The sequence below is a fragment of the Trichomonas vaginalis genome, chromosome IV (genome assembly GCF_026262505.1).
Source record: "Trichomonas vaginalis G3 chromosome IV, whole genome shotgun sequence".
In the NCBI taxonomy this organism is placed as follows: Eukaryota; Parabasalia; order Trichomonadida; family Trichomonadidae; genus Trichomonas; species Trichomonas vaginalis.
Genome location: NC_067206.1, coordinates 39,173,488 through 39,191,900, shown reverse-complemented (window position 1 = coordinate 39,191,900; position 18,413 = coordinate 39,173,488). Strand labels below are relative to the sequence as shown.

At 32.8% G+C, this 18,413-nt stretch overlaps 8 protein-coding genes and 2 pseudogenes across 10 annotated transcripts, besides 5 other annotated features; 3 read left to right on the top strand and 7 right to left on the bottom strand.

The window, feature by feature from the left end:
* Positions 1–12,893: part of a mobile genetic element that runs on past the window's edge.
* On the bottom strand, positions 88–560 carry TVAGG3_0248580 (uncharacterized protein; the record flags this gene model as incomplete). Its single annotated transcript, XM_051227960.1, has 1 exon — positions 88–560. A coding segment is annotated over one exon (473 nt), but the record flags the coding sequence as incomplete, so codon positions are not given.
* Positions 2,296–2,511, top strand: TVAGG3_0248570 (uncharacterized protein; the record flags this gene model as incomplete). Its single annotated transcript, XM_051227959.1, has 1 exon — positions 2,296–2,511. The coding sequence occupies one exon, from the start codon at positions 2,296–2,298 to the stop codon at positions 2,509–2,511; it is 216 nt and encodes a 71-aa protein (XP_051112945.1).
* On the bottom strand, positions 2,536–2,772 carry TVAGG3_0248560 (N-acetylmuramoyl-l-alanine amidase family; the record flags this gene model as incomplete). The annotated part of the gene is made up of 1 exon (XM_051227958.1): positions 2,536–2,772. One exon carries the CDS (start codon positions 2,770–2,772, stop codon positions 2,536–2,538), a length of 237 nt encoding a protein of 78 aa, XP_051112944.1.
* TVAGG3_0248550 (protein of unknown function, DUF4108 family) lies at positions 3,245–3,688 on the bottom strand (the record flags this gene model as incomplete). Its single annotated transcript, XM_001285254.1, has 1 exon — positions 3,245–3,688. One exon carries the CDS (start codon positions 3,686–3,688, stop codon positions 3,245–3,247), a length of 444 nt encoding a protein of 147 aa, XP_001285255.1.
* On the top strand, positions 4,257–4,817 carry TVAGG3_0248540 (KilA, N-terminal/APSES-type HTH, DNA-binding family; the record flags this gene model as incomplete). The annotated part of the gene is made up of 1 exon (XM_051227957.1): positions 4,257–4,817. A coding segment is annotated over one exon (561 nt), but the record flags the coding sequence as incomplete, so codon positions are not given.
* On the bottom strand, positions 5,339–5,972 carry TVAGG3_0248530 (annotated as a pseudogene). The gene has a single exon. A coding segment is annotated over exon 1 (634 nt).
* Positions 6,009–6,461, top strand: TVAGG3_0248520 (uncharacterized protein; the record flags this gene model as incomplete). Its single annotated transcript, XM_051227956.1, has 1 exon — positions 6,009–6,461. The coding sequence occupies one exon, from the start codon at positions 6,009–6,011 to the stop codon at positions 6,459–6,461; it is 453 nt and encodes a 150-aa protein (XP_051112942.1).
* TVAGG3_0248510 (protein of unknown function, DUF4108 family) lies at positions 6,478–6,867 on the bottom strand (the record flags this gene model as incomplete). The annotated part of the gene is made up of 1 exon (XM_051227955.1): positions 6,478–6,867. One exon carries the CDS (start codon positions 6,865–6,867, stop codon positions 6,478–6,480), a length of 390 nt encoding a protein of 129 aa, XP_051112941.1.
* On the bottom strand, positions 6,935–8,174 carry TVAGG3_0248500 (annotated as a pseudogene). Its single transcript has one exon. A coding segment is annotated over exon 1 (1,240 nt).
* Positions 12,894–15,614: 2,721 nt separating the features above from the next.
* Positions 15,615–16,261: a mobile genetic element.
* A 120-nt stretch (positions 16,262–16,381) lies between these two features.
* Positions 16,382–16,411: a terminal%2Cinverted (terminal inverted repeat of MuDR-3_TvMULE3 transposon ID:TVAGG3_0248470).
* Positions 16,382–17,611: a mobile genetic element.
* Positions 17,582–17,611: a terminal%2Cinverted (terminal inverted repeat of MuDR-3_TvMULE3 transposon ID:TVAGG3_0248470).
* A 546-nt stretch (positions 17,612–18,157) lies between these two features.
* Positions 18,158–18,394, bottom strand: TVAGG3_0248460 (uncharacterized protein; the record flags this gene model as incomplete). The annotated part of the gene is made up of 1 exon (XM_001297974.1): positions 18,158–18,394. One exon carries the CDS (start codon positions 18,392–18,394, stop codon positions 18,158–18,160), a length of 237 nt encoding a protein of 78 aa, XP_001297975.1.
* Between the last annotated feature and the right edge of the window lie 19 nt (positions 18,395–18,413).

The following is an 18,413-nucleotide window of genomic DNA, read 5'->3' as shown; positions in this document are numbered from 1 at the left end:
AACTGATTAAAATATGATTTCTCATTTGTTATTAGTTTTGATTTCACCGCATCATCTAGAAAAATGAGTGAATGCAAAAATTCTCTATCAAAATTTGAAATAGAAAGTGTTTCAAATAATTCATCCCGTTGTTTATCAATAATTTTATCCTCTAATCCTTGCTTCTTGATTGTATTATATAATTCTTTATACATTAAAAAGTTTTTTAAATAATCTTCTGCTTCTTCTTGTGATAAATAAATAATTGGAATTTTGATTAAATGCTTTAAAGATTCAAATGTATCATCTGAAGGTGAACCTGAACGGTTGATATAAATTAACACATGTGAATGGGGGGAAGTGTTAGCAATAATGATAATTTGTTTTAATATCGTTAATGTTTTACCTTTATTTTGTTTACCAATTGCTGCAGTGATTGAATTTAAGTAACATTCAGAATATGGAATTTTCATTAATTTTTCCTTAGATAGAGCATTTCTATTATCACTCAATGCTTCATTAATCATATCATCTACGTATGTATTATATACTCCCGCTAATTCTTCAGAATTTAAATCCATTTAATCAAAAATAAATTTATAATTTTATACATTTCTATTCATCAATATTTCATCATATGAACTTCTATACTGTGGTGGTGTACCTGTTGGATGATATTTCAAACCTTCATCCGGTGTCCATGTCCAATACGTAGTCCTAGTAAACCAAACCTGAGGAGGATTTGTCACCTTTGAACAGTAAGTGTCATTTACACCCTGAATGATTGGATAAGCTTTCACTTGTACTGTAACTTGTGAGTTGAAAGTTTCTAATCCATCAAAGAATATACCCGCTCCATCACGTTGAACTGGAATAGTGCATAAGAATGAAGTTTGGTCTTTCCATGTTCTAGCTAATGGCATGCCATTATCATCATTCAGTGGTCTAGTTAATGAGTCCTCGTATTCTTCCGTGCATTCATTCACTCCATCTAAATCAGAAGCTTGAAGCATACGTGTAAAGAATATGTCGCCCACTGTGGTCATCGCTTGATCGGGAAGTTTCTGGAATCTATAGTGACCTGAAGACCTCGAAGCATTGGATTTTCTAAAACCGTTCTTTGCATTGCATTCTTCGGAAATGCTAACACAACATCTGTAACATTATGAAGAGCGTATGAGAAATCTGAACTGATACCTTCAGGAGTGATGCAACCTCCATTTAGTGAACGAACGTCAATATGTTGAGCTGGAATCATGAATGGATCTTCCTTACTGAATAAACGTGGTATTGCTTTAACTGATTCTTCAATTAAACCGTATCCTGGTGTAATGCATTTATCCTCTAAAACTTCCATCTTTGTGCATGAAATAATAACGTCATCAACTGTTGCGTCAGCAGATGTAGCGGCTAAGCTTGTAATTAATTTGGCAGGAAGTCCGATTTGTTGGAATTTGCGATCATATTTATAAACATGATTCATAATCTTTTCATAATTTTCATCAGTTATCTTTTCATAAACGTAATTTTGTAAATCAGCAACTCTTAACGGGTCAACCTGACAAAATACTAAAGTATCCCTGAAAACATAATATTTAAGAATGATTTCACCAAATGATTTAGGATAATCATCGAACGCCTGAAATGCTAACAAATCATTTACCGGAATAATCATATCAAAAGTGATATCAACTTCTTCATTTGCTTTCTTGAAAACTTCTGAAGGGTCAATATATTTACCACATACTGAGTTATCATATTTTTGAACATTATATTATATAACGAATGAACAAACTTTTTAACTTTCCTTTCTGATTTTGGTTTATATGTTGCAAATGCGAAAGATTCACGGGCGCAATCCATCTGAAGATAACCGGCATCACCTCTTTCGGTTTCTACTTCTAATTGTTTAAAGCTTTGATTTGATGATTTGTAACCAACGAATAAACGCATACATTTAAAAGCGGCATCACATGTGAAAGCTTTATTTGAAACTAGAGTTGCTTTAACTTTGCGTTTAATATATGTGTCACCTAATTGGTTCACATCATGAGCCGGATTTGTAATTCTTAAATGAGTTTGTTTATCATCAAAATATGGAGCATCAGAGTCATAGCATGAACTTTCAAGTTCTCTATAATATCTTCTTCCGTCATTCTTTGCAAATATTTCATTTATCTTTTCGAATGAATGAAACACATTTCCATTAATTGGTTTAGTGTTTGGCACCAAATAGTTAGTCGTCATTTATTATTAAATAAAAAATCAAAATTAAAATATGAAAATGAATTTTTAATTTTAATGAAATAATCAACTATGGCTGCAGGATTCTTTAAGAAACTGTGGGATAAAGTAAAAAGAGGAGCGCATAAAGTTTGGGAAACAATGAAGAAAGGAGCGAATTGGATATTTAAGAATAAAGAAGCAATTAGTGACGTTGCTGAATCAATAACACCAAAAGCTGCCCCAATAAGAGAAATTTTAAATAAAGGAGAAAAAGTTTATCAAAGACTACAACCAATACTAAGATAAAAATAATATTTATTTATTTTTCCACTATTTACCCCCTATTTTATTAAGTATTCCTTCAGCAATTCCACCAATTGCGTTACCTGCTTGTGCTCCCATCGCCGGATTACCTGCTTTAGTACCTAATACTCCACCTATGATAGTTCCTGCCGTTTTCGCTACTGGTGCCAAAAAGTTTGCAACAGGTTTAATAACCTTTTTATAAACCCAACCTGCAGCTTTCTTAATTCCATCCCATAATTTTTTAAAGAATCCTGCCGCCATTTCTGATTTAATATTAATTAAAAAATATATTTCATCACTTATATTCTAATTTTTATTTAATGATAAATGAAACCAATTTTAAAAATAAATGAAACAGAGGAGGAAGAAATAAATGAAAGTGAAAATGTTCAACAAAAAATAAACGTTGTTAAACCAATTACTGAAATAAAATTTTTTCATCTGTTGATGAATTTAATGACTATTATGCTAATAATAAAAAATTATTTGAAGAATTGACAACATGTAAATTGAATAAAATGTTTAAAGTTGATGGATTCAAAATTTCAAAAATAAAAGGAGTGGTTAGTTTGAAATCTATTCCTCAATCAAGAATCACCTCATTAATGAAAATTGATGATTTAACAAAAAGAATAGAAATTATTGAAGAGCGAATAAATCAAATTATTGATTTCATAAATCATGACTCGTTGAGCCCGGGTCCTTAAAGCTCAAGGCACAAAGTGCCCAGGACTTAAAGTCCATCACTGAGTTCAAGGTTATATTCATCAAATATTTCATTATTAAATGCAACTTCTGCTAGTTTATTTATTTTTTCAATACGATCATTTGAAAGTCTATCGTTTAATTTTTTCTGAAGTTTTTCATTTTCTAGTTCTGAAACTTTATTTGGATGATATTTAAACCCGTTAAATTCTTTTTCCTCAGTTTTGATCATTAATTTACAAAGAACTTTTGTGGTTGGAATTTGTTTAAACCATTTATCATTAATATTTGTTATATATTCAATATCTGGAATTAATTCCCAAATTTTTGCATTTTCAATTAATTTATTATCAAATGCAAAAGCAATAAGTTTAATATTAAACTTACCTTTATAATATAAACTTTCTACATAATCATCGAAATAAACATCTACTTGTTTAACATTTTCAAGAATTGGTGAAAGAGCATCCATTAATTGATTGACGGTTACGAATCTTGATCCACTCATTTTCATACAAATTAAAAAAAATAAATTATTCAAAAATGTAAGACATGAATTTTTAAAGTTTATTTTTTTATTTTTTTTATTTTTTTTATTTCATTATGTATGGGTTTAGTGTAAATGTCTTACAATTTTGAAAATTTTTTAAATCTTGATTTATTCAAAAACGTAAGAATAAAAACCGTAAGAATCATACATTTTTTACTTCATATGTTAAAAAAAATGATACAAAATCACTCGATATTGTATGAATTCTTACGTTTACAAAAAAAGTCACAAAACCCGCATTATATACTACTCCTCTTCACCTAAACATTATTTTTGCTGAAAAATGACCAAATTTCATGAATTTCCTCATATGCTTGCTTCCCTCGGAAAACCGAGAGAAGAGATTCCGTATGAAAACAGTGAAGAACAGCGAGACCGACTTCCTTCGGGGTCGCCTAAAACTCATGAAAACAGTGAATTTCCTTAAGATAGAAAAAATAAAGTTAGTTTTATTTTTATTTATTTTTTTATTTTGTATGTAAGGACAGATATGTCAACAACAGAGAACACAACAACAGTTATAGTCCATGAAGCTATAAATGAAGAATATGAGTGGGTTCAGTTTAACAAACAACTCCGTCTCATTCGTTCGGTCAAAGACGATATGTACCAAATGCAAAGTATTTTGACAGCATGTTTTGCTCCAGACACTAAACACGCAGACGACTGGTTCAAAAACCAAAGCACACAAGAACTTTTGAGTGAAATTTCTCTAGACCGACTTTTTTCGGCCATGCATAAAACACATGAAAATCGTAAAAATTTGCCAATAAATTTAAGAGGATATTATGTACATAGACTTTTAGTAAATGCAGTTGCAATGTGGGCTTCTCCTCGTTATGCATGGCATGTTTACAGACTTCTTGACGAAATTCATAGACAAGAACGTGAAGAGATGGAAAAGAAACTTCAAGCAAAAGATGAAGTCATTGAAGCAAAAGACAAAAGCATTCAGAAAAGAATACCACGTTCGGTACCAAAAGGTAAGGAAAAGAACTATAAGTATATGATTTATACTGAAGAGATGGAAAATGAAGAAGATAAAGATATGGTTATGTTGCATTTAGTCAGAAGAAACAACAAAAGCTTTTACGACCTTGCTAAGATTTACAAATCTGACAGAAATTGGTTCTATCGCGAAAACTTACCGATTTCAATGACCCCCAAATGAAGATGTGAAACAAATAGTTCAAGATACGTTACCTCAAACACACTATGATATGAAAGGTTGTACAATACTTACCTTCAAAGAAGATTTGCCATTGTTAAAGGAAAAAATAACAGAGTATTTTGACAACTTCAAACAAGTAGGGTAGATGAACCATTTATTTTTCAAGCTTGACTTTTTACAATTTGAACTTTGTTTGCGTAGATATGAATTCTGAAAGAAGTATGAGGGTCTTGTATGACTTTGTACTTCTCCCATAGTTCATATCTGTCAAACTTACCTGCCATGGACTCTTTCATAAGTTCCATGAAATCGTCTTCGGACAATCCGGGGAAAAGTATAATGTCAGTCAGTATTCTTTTAACATCCTTACTTAAACTCTTTGCTGTCTGTACACAAATGACAACTGAGATGTTAAAGTGCCTAAGTTTCTTAAGAATTCGACACATGTCTTTCTCTATTCTTTAACAAAGGATGAGAAGCAAAGTCATCTAAAATAAGAAGACATCTATGAGGGTAAGTCTTCCAATCGTAAGATTGCAATTTCTTCGAAATGTATTCTATCTCTTTCTGTTTGTTTCTGAAGTGTTTCTTTCTCTAATATTTCTGCATTTCCTCATTTGGGTCTTTAAACTTCGAATTTATATACTCATTTATAGCATTGTACTTCAAAACCCTTCTTTGGTACTTCTTTATCCAATCTAACAACTCAGTATCCTTTATACATACTAACTTAGACTTCTTTATAATATCTTTGAACGAATTGACGGTTTGGTCAAATTGACCAGAAGTACTACAAATGACAACTAACTCATAGAATGGGTTCTTCTCATCTAGTTCTTGTTGTTGTGCAGCCATTTTAAGATAAGTGAAAGTCTTACCCGACCCAGGTGGTGCGATTAGACCTGTTATACCATTCTGAGCAAATAAGAACTTGTCATGTATAGGTTTTATCTGAGCATTTTCTAACTTCCTCTTGTTCTTGTTTAAAACATTCTCAAATTTCTTGTCAATGTCAGCAAACTTTTTTTCTAACATATTTTTAGAAAAATTAAAATTTTTATCTTTTAGAAAATGTCTAGCGATTTCGCTATCTATATTCGAGACAAACTTTTCGACAGCAAAACATCTGTCGACCATAAAATCTTACATAGTGTAAACAAGAAAGGTGAATTTGTTCTAAAGTTCTGTTTCTGGGAATATGACAAGAACCATAAAACATTAAGCAAAGCAGTCTTAAAATTTGTCAATGACAGACTTGTTGACAGAGATGACACCGATTGGAAAGATGAAGTCCAACAAAAGTTCTTAGAATGCAAAGAAGACACATGCGCTGTTCTTGAAGATGAAATAGAAAACAGAATAGATGAGCTATTAAAGGACAAAGAACTTTTACATAAATATGGTTCGGAGAAATTTGACATAACTCCACCAGAAAAGAAGAAGAAAGAAAAGAAAAGAAAAGAAGTAGAAGAAGAGAAGAAAGAACCTGAACCAGTTCCAGAGAAAAAGAAATTTGACATGTAAAAATAAACTTTTATTTTTAGAACATTTCTGGGTCAATGTCAATGTTCTCTTCCTCTTTAGGAGCAAACACCGGCTTAGACTCTAAAATCTTTTTACCCAATTTACCTTGAACTTCTACAACTTTAGACTCATAATATTCATAGTCGTCTGCTTTCTTTGGTTCATAAGGTATAACAAGTTTGTATGCTTTGCCTTCTTTAAGGTTTGAAAACCTTCTGTCAAAACTTTCTTTGACTGCTAACAAACCTTCTATGTCTAAGTCTTCAAATTTCGCACCATTTTTAGTCACAATAGCAAACTTAACTGGTTCGATGTTCCAAACTTTGCTGAATGAAGACTTTTCAAAATGGTAGAAGTAAACATTCAAATATGTGAATGGGTCTAGTTCTTCTTTAAGTCCTGACATGTACTTGTTTACTGAGATGAATTTTTCATCTTTTCTATCGGATAAAAAAAATATTTTTTTTTAAAATTTACTCATAAAAATTTTCTTGTATATACACCATTCTGTACGTCTAAAAGACTTTTGACATTTGCCAAGAATGTTCGTTTAGACGCTGTCATATAACCATATTCTTGACAATATTGTTTATACGAATCGTACAATGACCTTTCATCTAAACACTCAAAGTCAGTTTCATCTATGAACAGTTCATATACACTCTTGTTTGCTTCTAACAATGTTTGTCTCTCTTCGGTAATGTGGAATTTTGTCTTGGATTGAACTTAGAAATATCTAATGTCATAAATATGAGAACAAGTGGTTGTAAAAGTCAGATGTCAAAGTTTCTGCTAAGTCGTCAAAATATTCTGTATCTTGCATATGAGAATCTGACGTTCTGACAACTACATATCTTCTTCAGAACTTTCTAACTTCATCGGAACAGCATTGTTTGAAACCATAATGAAGTTTGCAACATTTTCACAAACTCTTTGGTCTTTATACTTTCTTTCAACAACTCCAACTTTGTCTGTTATAAGACTCTTCAAAGCATCTGAGTTCAAAACTTTTGTTGTATCTATACTTTGAAGTTCATTGCAAACTATAAGTTTCATATTCTCTATTGAGGAGTTAAACTTGCCACAGATGTTTTTCTAAGTTTGTGTCATATTCGGGTTCGAAATAGCCCTCTAACAGTTTGCATAAAGATATCTGAAAAGAATGTGTTTCTTACCAGTTCCTTGTTTTCCAATTATAATGAGAGCAGTTTCATTTTTAGCACTTGGATGTTGTAGATGTTTGCAAACCACACATAAGATATACTCATAGACTCTTTCGTTTCCATTGCATATAATTTCTTTGACATGGTCTAACCAAGCTTCTATAATATTTTCTTTCCATTCTACTTGTTCATATTTATATCCAGTGAAGATAGAATAGAAGTTTGGAGAAGGTGTATAAAACTTTATACCTCGAACTGAAAAATCTTCTAACTTTGACAATAAATATCCCAAGCATCTAACATCTTCATGCCAACTTGTACGACTTTTATTTTCTTAAGTTTCTGTCTACATTCTTGTTCTGAAACTATTGTTGCTCTTGGTTTGTTAAAGACTACATCCCATTCTTTTCATAACATAACATTCTGGGGCAGAGTCGACATAAATGACTAAACGTTTCAAATTCTCGACTGCTTTGTTATAGTCTCGAAATGGACACATATTTCTGAATGCTTGGAAGTCATAAAAATCTGAAACATCTATTCTGTACATTTTTATAAAAAATAAAAAAATTAATTTTTTTATTCTTGACTTTGTTGTTGCATTTGTTGCATTTGTTGTTCTTGAGCTATTGTTGTTGAAGTTGTTCTTGTAATACAATACTTTCACCAGTTGCATCTTCCAATTCGAAACTTTCTGCCGTCATTGACAAATACATAGGACATAAAAGTTTTACAGGAACAAAGTTTGCGTCAACTAATGTCAACGTTATACTTGCCAAAGTGTTTGAGTTCACTAAGGTTGAAAATTCTGCATTCGAATGAACAATAGGCAAACCAGCAGAGAAATATTGTTTATACGCATAAGTATCTTTTGGTCATAATAGTTTCTGTCGACATTCGAATAATACACTTTTAACCTAAGTTTGAAACATATAATAAGATTGGTGTGCTTAATGTCAATGGAATAGACATTCCTTGTATGACACCTTTTCCTGTTATAGGAAACTGTTGGTAAGTAAAAACCAGAAATAAGTTTTGTATATAGCTCATATTGTTTATAGTAAACTCAGTCGGACATCCAACCAAATGAAACCTGCTCTAGTTGCAGCACATGTTACACCCGTACTTAAAGTATTAAAAGTCAACAAAACCTGTTGGTGGTATATCTGAGTAAGTATCTTCAAAGGAGTATTTTTTACCATTCACAACAATAAAGTCTCTGGTGTCAAAAGAGCAAAACAGGCTTTAGTCGTCATTGTGTTTAAGGTTAGTTTACAATATCGTCCTTGAGGACTTTGTAAGTTTGTTGTTATAGAATTATATGACTCGGGTTTTTTAGTCGTAATAGTATAAACCATTATGTCTTCTGCCATTTATATATATTTAAAAGTTTTTCTGAAAGTGGAGAAGAACTTCATCTAAACTTTCACATGGCGTTTCTTGAAGTTCTCTGTCTAAGAAGTTCAAATATTTTGTAAAGACATAGAACTTTCCTTTGTCTACACGAACAAACAAAACAGGGTCTTTTCATATCGTTCAAAAGTGTGTAAAGTCCTTTACATGAAATAAAGTCTATATTATTTTTCTTCAAACATCTTTCAAGAAGTTTTGACATTTTTTACTTAGCAAATAAATTTTAATGAAATGTTGTGGTCGTCAAATATTTTATGACGTCTGGGAAACTATACTTTAGTTCAACGTTTCACCTCCTTTCATAACGTATATCTTGTCAATGACATTATATGAAACACCACAGCAACTAATGTCGGGTTCTATTTCTTTGATGTTATATCGTCTGCCTCTGTCAAAGTTTCAATAGTTCTTTCAAAACTTCATGAGGTGCAATGACATATGAGTTCACTTTTACAGGGTTGTGTTCGACCAAGTTTAACATTATACTTAAAGCTTGACAAATCTTCTCCTGAGTTTGAAGTTTGTCTTTCAGTTGTTGGTAGTCGTTTCGAATATCTGCAAACAGAACTTAAGTCTCTGCTAACTTCAGATATGTTGGTTGTTCTTTTACAGGAACAATTGTTATACCATCTTCGTCCTCGATGGTTTCCCCACTTCAACATCTCTGTCTTTGACATTGACAATACACTTTGACTGTTGTGTTTGAGTTGGTGAATTTAACTTCACATCTGCCACCGCCATTAAACCTTTTGAAACACTTACGCTTCTATTTTTCGAAATGACATTTTACTTAGAATAAAAAGATGGGACGTATTCGAGTATCTCTTCGAATTGAAGCAGAACAAAGTTTACACACACAAACAATACAAATACATTGAAGAATAGTTCTTTATACAAACAATGTAAATGTTATAGAATAGCAGTCTTTGCTGAACCAAAATATTTTCATAAAGCAAAGAAAGTTGGTATAACTGAAATGGTGAAAGTTCTTGAAGCAGACAAAAATATAACTTCAAAACTTACAGATATTTCTAAAGGAAAGTTTATAATACAATATTATGTCAAAACTGGCGTACTGTCAATATTTGACGGAGAGAAGTCAGTTCAAGAACAACTTACTGACCTGCTGCCAAAATCTGCTCGATGGAAGCTGTCGTTATGCCAATCTGAGGAGCCCCAGCAGGTTCATCGAACGAATCTTCAAAAGAGCAATCTCCGTGAAAAGTGCTATTGGTTTTGTAAACTTCTTTGCTTTCAATTCATCTGGACCGTCTCTGTCACCAGTATATTGTATTTGCAGTACCAACAGTTGAAATACCACCCATAAAGTCTTCTGAGTCAGCAAATGGAATGCCAAGCCAAAAGTTTGAACGGTCTCCATTTGTATATTGAGTTTTTTGACCTCCTGTATGAGTCCATACTTTCACATATGGCATAATAGAACTTTGCATTTCAGGGTTAATGGTCGTTGTGAAGTTTGTTGTTAAAGTTCATAGCATCTAATGTCAAGTTGTATGACCTCATATCCTCACTGTAAGAATATTCTTCTCTTGGATAATATTTTGCCATCTATGTTTATATATATTTAATACCGGGTTTGTAGAAAACAAGATAGTCATTTATAGTCGTCTGAACAGTACAAACATAGTATCTGCATGTTTCATTGCAGTTGTTAAAGCAATATCTGTTCTTGCACCTGGGTCAGCACTTTGGTTTCCAACTTCACCTGCAAAGTCTTTGACAGATATTTGGTGTATAGGAACATAAGTGGAACTGCAAATATATTTGGCAGCTAAAAGCATTTGAAATATCTGGGTCCAACATATAGACTGCAAGTCTGCTTTCTATTCTCTTGCATTCAAACTTTTCGCATGTGAACTTAACTGGGTCCCAAGCAGTTCCAGCAGCATTGAAATAATAGTTTACTTCATTGTTGAAGTTTGAGAAACCAAAGTCTAAGTCAACTTTGTCTTGCAAAAGTCGGCGAATGACGTTTTATATTGTTCCCATTACGTCTGTAAGAGTGAATGGGTCTTGTGTTGGTGCAATGACTAAAGTTATTTTTTTGCTTGGAGTAAGTTCGATAGAAATTTTTCCTGCCCATTTGGCAAGTATCTTAAAAACCTGAGATGAGGAAAGATGACAAAGGAACTCTAAGTTCAAGTTTTTACTTTAGTGGCAGCAGTTCCATCTGAACCAGAAAGGTTAACATAAACTCCTGGAACGTTAGGGTCAAGTCTTCTTATTTTCTCAATATTTGCATACTGATCTGTTTGTTCTCTAGCTTGTGGTTGTACTGAGTTTCTCAAAAGCGAACCATTCATAGTTTGCCCATGTTACTGTTTGAACCTAAGTCAGAGTTAGAATTATATCTTAATACCCATGAAAACTTCTGGAGCCATATTGGTATCCGAACAATAGAAATTCCATTGCAAACCTTTCTTGTCAGACAACTTGGCAGAAGGTTTTATTTCAATGTCTTGTTCCACGTATAAGAATGAGTTGTCAATAGAAATAATATGAAACCTGTCGCAAGCAATATCTACTGTTGTTTGAAGAACCTTCTCCAAACTCACCTACGTTTCCATAAAGAACAGCGTATTGTATAATTCGTAAGTTCAGGAACTATTTCTGACCTTCTAAATGGCATGGAGTCGCATTCGTATACATTCGGAAACTATTTTCCGTTCTAGTGGCATCCAAAACCTGTTGGCGTTATATTCTGAGCGGCCGTAACATTTCATATGGGTAAAAAAATATAGAATAGTTGGGATTTATTTGTCATAATTGTTTCGTACCAAGCTTACTTTCTTCCTGACTGAGTTTTTAACTCTTCTTTTTCCTTCATTGCCACTACTTTCACTAGATGAAAGTTACTTCTTCACTACTTCACTTTTGTCTTTCTCTTCTTCTTTGGTGTCGCTTTTTTAACTTGCCCTCGCTGCTTCAGTGTGGTTTGCATCTTTGCCTCATGTTTACACTAGTATGTTGTAAATTTCACGTGTCCTTTTTGCCTTTGGGCTCTGGTCGCCCATCTCAGGTAACCAATATCCTAAGAAAGATTTTTGTCATAGTTTGTATTTTGAGTCTTCGCGTATTGTTTTGCATGACTCTTTCCTGAGTTTCCGGTTCAAGCTTTCAAACAGAGCTTTGTCCATATGGAATAAGCTCGTTCCAAATATATGTTTTTGTAGCACCATTCTGAGTTTTCCTTTCCATGTTACCATAATATCTTTTGTGAATGGGAAAGCTTTTACCCAACGTTTCAGTCCTTGCCGTCATTTATTTCTGTAGTTGGTTTTATTTTGTCATGGAACATGTTTTTCAATACTAACATTTCATTTGGTAACTGTCCATTTGAGTTTTCTTAATATTCATCCCTTCTCAGTTCATTGTCTGCAAGTAAAGTTTATGACATTTTGCAAACTTTCGTTTGCAAGGTCACTGTACAATAGGTTCTCATTCCCTTCTCTCTCCCTAAACTTTCTTTTCTAATACTCTCTCAACCAATATACACATCCTCTATGGTTCTGTAGTTCTTTGATGAATACATGTCTTGAACGTCGGTGTTATATTTCCATCAGCCATGTTTCATTTTCATACTGGTGCCAAAAATATCTGCATCTTTCATAAAATCTTCAAACGCATTAGTAAGCTAGGTCGCGCTGACAAATAACCAAGCCATATTCTGGTTCAACGCATTCACTTCATTGCGTCCCATAACAACTTCTTGAATTTGAGGTTGTAAGTTTATGAACCACCTATCCGGATTAGCTTTTATAACCCCATCTCATTGTAAGTTCCATAGTCCTTGCAGAAACAAAAGTAAAGGTTTGTGGTTCCAATTGGCTAGGTTTCTGAATGAACTTTAAAACAATGTTCATTCTTAATGTTTTGGGTGGAAATTTAATCCTTTTTTTTTCACCGAGTTCAGCCAAAGATTGACGTTTATGGTCGTAAGTAAAAGGATTGTTGTTTTGCGGACACTTTCGGTTTCAAGGGTACTTCCATTCTATGTGGATATTTTCATCTGATGTTGGAGTCTTTTGTTATGTCGGCGAACATTTTTCGAATATTGCTTTCTACTATTCAAGCGAATTTTTCTAGACTCTTGAAAGATTCCAATATTCCCCGCATAACTCTTGTTTGAGGGTCAAGATTTTTCGGCTGTTCCAAATCTTCATCTAGTTCTGTGAAGTTAGTTTCCAAAGAGGGGACTTGTTTGTTTCCTTCAGGCTCTTCTAGCTGTTGTTGCTGAACTATTTCTTCCATGTCTGGTTGTATCTGAACTTCTTCCTGTGGAGTTTCTTGTACCTCATCTGCTGGCATTTCATATATCCGAGACCATTTTTAAAAAGTTCCCTAATCTAAGTCATCCGGACTCATAAACCTTTCTTCTTTCGTTCCGTCTCTATTTTTACGCGTTTCATGAAGAGAGTGAATTATCATTTAGCTCTGACACCAAATATCTCGACAGTAAATTCAGTCATGTCATTGGATGATATGCTATTAAATCATATCCCTTAGCGAGCTTGTATTTTCCAGGTTTGAAATTATATCCCATTTGGTGCTGAACCATAAAGCTAAATAGGTTCGGCGTCAGTATTTCCTTCCTTGAACTTTCTAATAGCTTCTTTATATCTGTCACTAAAGTCAAGAGTATCTGGGTAACCATAGTCTTCTTAAGCATTTTAAGAATTCTTGGTTTCCTTGTTTCTCTACTTCTTTTATGTCCTTGCTCTGTTTGTGGTTGTTGCTGTGCAGTGTTTTGAACTGTTGGTTGTGGGTGCAGTGTTTTGAACTGTTGGTTGTTGGTGCAGTGTTTTGAACTGTTGGTTGTGGTGCAGTGTTTTGAACTGTTGGTTGTGGTGCTGGATTTTGAACTGTTGGTTGTTTGTGTTGGTTTTGGTGCATGCCTGTGTCTGTGTCCATGTGACGATGTAAATGTTTAGGTAGTCCTGGTGCAGGTGCTTCTCTTGGAGGTTTGTGGTATATAAGTTCCACCAGCTGGCACATATGTTCCATCTGCAGCATAATGTCCTACCTGACTTTTCGTTTTTAAGAAAGCATTTACTAGGTCTGTTTTGGTCTGTTGTAACTCTTTTTCTTGACTTTCCACAACAGTTGCTCTAACGGCGTCATAGGCACTTTGAACTGCCTGTCTCGTTTGCTGCATCTGTTATTTTCGTCATATTTTGTGCTACTTCTCTTAACTCTTTGTCGAAACCTTCAGACTTCAGTTTCTTTCCAGATGAGAAGTCGTTCACTAGTTTCACCTTACTATGAAGAGCTTCGAAGGCGTTCTTAAAGTCAGCATTCATTAAAGCTTCATTTGAACTGTCTTCATCCGCTTGTATTTTTGTCCTTATTGACCCTATAAGTTGGGCTGCTTTGGCGTTGGCTTGGGGCATCTAACCAGTCATTATTAGCTTTTATATATTCTGCGCTTTTCATTGCCTTTGCATGGCTGCGTCGTTATTTTTACTTTCTTGTGCTAAGTTTTCTTCATACTGTACGGTTTGGTTTTGCAACTGTAAAAGTTTTTCTGCCTTTACATTTGCTTCAACTTCTTTTTTATACTCATCGCTATCCATATATGTCTTCAGGGCTTTTTGTTTTATTTCTTCATCTTTCAGTACTTTATATTGAGTAGTATGGTTTTTCAAATTTATAACATCTTGTTCCATTTTTGCTACTTCTGCTGCTTTTTCTGACACTTTTTTTGCATATTCCTCTGTACTTAGTTCTTTCAGTTTGTTCTTCTTTCTTCTTTTTCTCTACGTTTAACTCATTGAGTTTCTTTGTGTGTCTGTCATATTCTAGTTTCTTTTCGTTTTCACTTATTTGTTTCTGTATGCTATGTTTGACTTTTTGACATCTGTTATTTTGATTTTTTGAGTGAAACTCAAATTCATTTGACTTTGAGGGTTATAAGCTGTTCCGTCTGCAGCTCCACCATAGCCTGCCATTTTCGCTAAAAGTGCCGCTCTTAAACCTCCACTCTGTGCACCAATAACTCGGTTTAAAAGCATAGGGTTGCTTGACATTTGTTGCAACATAGTGGGTCATTCATAATTTGTTGTTGCAACTGTTGTTGTGGTGTCAGTTTTACTATTGGATGTTTCAATGCTCTCTTCCTCTTACGCATATTCTTACGTAGCTTACGTGGCATTTTAAGTGAAGTAAAAAACGGTTTTTGACAGATGTTTATATGACACTTTTTGTTCAGCACAAAAAACTACTCGGTCAAAGTGTTGTCAGTTTTGTAAAATAACCGTCCTATCTTGTTTTAAAATGGAGAAAAGGCTTCTCAAAGTATACTTCCTTGGAACGCCCGTAACTTTTCCTGTAGCGACGATAGACCCTTACTTGTCCGGACAAAGTTATACTAAACATCTTCAGGGCTAGAGGGCACGAAGTGCCTGGAGGCCCCACTACCTTTTTTTTTTTTTTTCAGTTGATAAAATTTAGTGTTGAATGATTCAAAACTTAACTAAACATTTTTTTAATTATATTTCATATGTAGAATCTGATAAACAGTTGATAAAATTTAGTATTAAATGATTCAAAACTTAAGGGTGCACACGAGAGGATCATGTAAACTTCAGAATTTAGAACCTTATTTTTAGGCATTATCTTGGCTACCTATTTAGGCTCGAAAAGCAAAAAATATCAAAAAATACAACTTGACTCCATTATGACCCTTTCATGGAGGTAGTTTTTATCCGCTAGTATTTTCCCTTTGAATCTCTTTACAATTCGAAATCAAATTCAAAACTCAGTAGAAGAAAGGAAGAATCGACTTACTACGGTTGTAATTACGAATAAATACATATTTAATTATTTTTATTTACATAATAATTGTTTGAAGCTCATATTCCATCAAATTTTAAATAAAAACATTAAATGTTGAAATGTTCATATATTTTAATAGGGTTTTGGCACTTTATTAGGAATTACTACATACATAGTCGAACTGAACTTGATATTTGAAATTTAAATTATTTATCAAAATTAAAATTTAACTTGAAATTTATAATTATTTAGTCATATTTTGCATAATTCTAAGTAGATTTTGTAAAAAATCAAGAAAGAAAAATTTTAACGTGCATTATTTTTTCTTTTTTATAATAATACATATTATTATATAATTAACATATTCATAATGTTTCACCCTTTCAAAAATATAATCCTCCTCCTCTCAAATAAACGTACATACGGGTGGCCTCTTTTTTCAAAAAATTAAAATTTGAAATTTTGGGCTCAAATATTAGAGATTTTTTCAACCTTCAACGATATATGTTGTCTATATCAGACCTCCTTTCTTTTTGATACTTAACATTGGGCAAACCCAAATTTTAGCTAAAAGTGACAGGAAAAAAAAACGTTTAGTATTAAAAAAAAAGACCGATGAGAGCTTCGTTCGAAATATAGAGGGAACTGAGAATGCGCAACCATTCTCAGGGAATATTGGATGCTATTCCCGTTCCCTCTGTATGGAAAATTGAGGTTTTCAAAGGGAGTTAAAATAATATCAAATTTATACTAATTTACTTCAAAATACAAAAGTATTTGACAGCTAAAATTAGTTACTTTAGCAAGCCTATCAATACCCTTTTACGATTATTGCTACTTTTTCGAAATAAAAGTAAAAACAAATTTATACTAATTTACTTCAAAATACAAAAGTATTTGACAGCTAAAATTAGTTACTTTAGCAAGCCTATCAATACCCTTTTACGATTATTGTTACTTTTTCGAAATAAAAGTAAAAACAAATTTATACTAATTTACTTCAAAATACAAAAGTATTTGACAGCTAAAATTAGTTACTTTAGCAAGCCTATCAATACCCTTTTACGATTATTGTTACTTTTTCGAAATAAAAGTAAAAACAAATTTATACTAATTTACTTCAAAATACAAAAGTATTTGACAGCTAAAATTAGTTACTTTAGCAAGCCTATCAATACCCTTTTACGATTATTGTTACTTTTTCGAAATAAAAGTAAAAACAAATTTATACTAATTTACTTCAAAATACAAAAGTATTTGACAGCTAAAATTAGTTACTTTAGCAAGCCTATCAATACCCTTTTACGATTATTGCTACTTTTTCGAAATAAAATAAATTTATTATCAAAAACCTTTTTTCTTAGTAAAAATAAACGAAATTTTTTACCTTATGAACTTTTGATGGAAATATGCAAATTTAAAATAATAAAGAAAGCCGCGAGCGAAGCGATCGGCTTAGTTCGAAGATTTTGATTCAAATCTTTGCTGATCTGTAATTCGCGGAAGCCGCGAGCGAATCGAGCGGCTTAGTTCGAAGATTTTGATTCAAATCTTTGCTGATCTGTAATTCGCGGAAGCCGCGAGCGAATCGAGCGGCTTAGGTCTAAGATTTTGATTCAAATCTTTGCTTATATTCCTTAAATTCTTTATGAAACTCGCAACAGTTCCATAAAAAATTTTAAATTCTAAACTGTCGAAATTACCGATCGGTAATCACACCCTTCACGGGTGTGTCACTTTTTACAGGTGTGTCACTTTTAGCTAAAATTACCCCTACTCAAAAATCCCTTAATTCCTGAGGATTTTGGAAAAAAGTTTTTACATGAACATGTGTATATTATATGAAGTATATTGATAAGGTAAAAATCAAATTTTATTGCATATTCATCGAGAAAATAAACTAACGAATCCCTCAAAATTGAGAGGGTAATCCTCCTCCTCTCAAATAAACGTACATACGGGTGCACCCTTAACTAAACATTTTTTTTAATTATATTTCATATGTATAATCTGCTGTTGGAGTAATAATTGTTGTTGCAATTCTCGCAATACTTCTTGGATTTATCATATTCCGAAAGAAATCAAACAAGGTATTATCCTCTTCACGCGGAAACGAAAAAGAAGAAACCAAGGTTTAATGAGATTGAAGGAGAATGAATGAATATCAAACTAGCTCTAGAGACCAAATTTCAAAGGTAAAGGGACTTTTTTTGTATTTTTTTTAAATTATTCTACCAACACATACCATATTTATTTGAACAGAGGGTAGATGAGTATATCTAACCCGATTTCTAACCTCTTTTCTACCCTGTTGAATTCATTGCTTTATAACTCTCTTCCTTTCTCCAACTCTTCTAACTTCTTCTTAAGTTCAGCAATGTTGTCCTCATGAAGTTTAATCTTTCTCAAAATTCCTTCTTTATCTAATGGTTGCTTTATCTTTCTAAACTGAACTCTACCATCCTTCATAGTATGAATGTAAAAACCTTCTGGAATAGTTCCTGATTTAATGTATTCTACCAAAAACTTTTGTTTCATTGCTTCAGTGACTTTATTTGTCATTTCAATCAAATAAAAATTT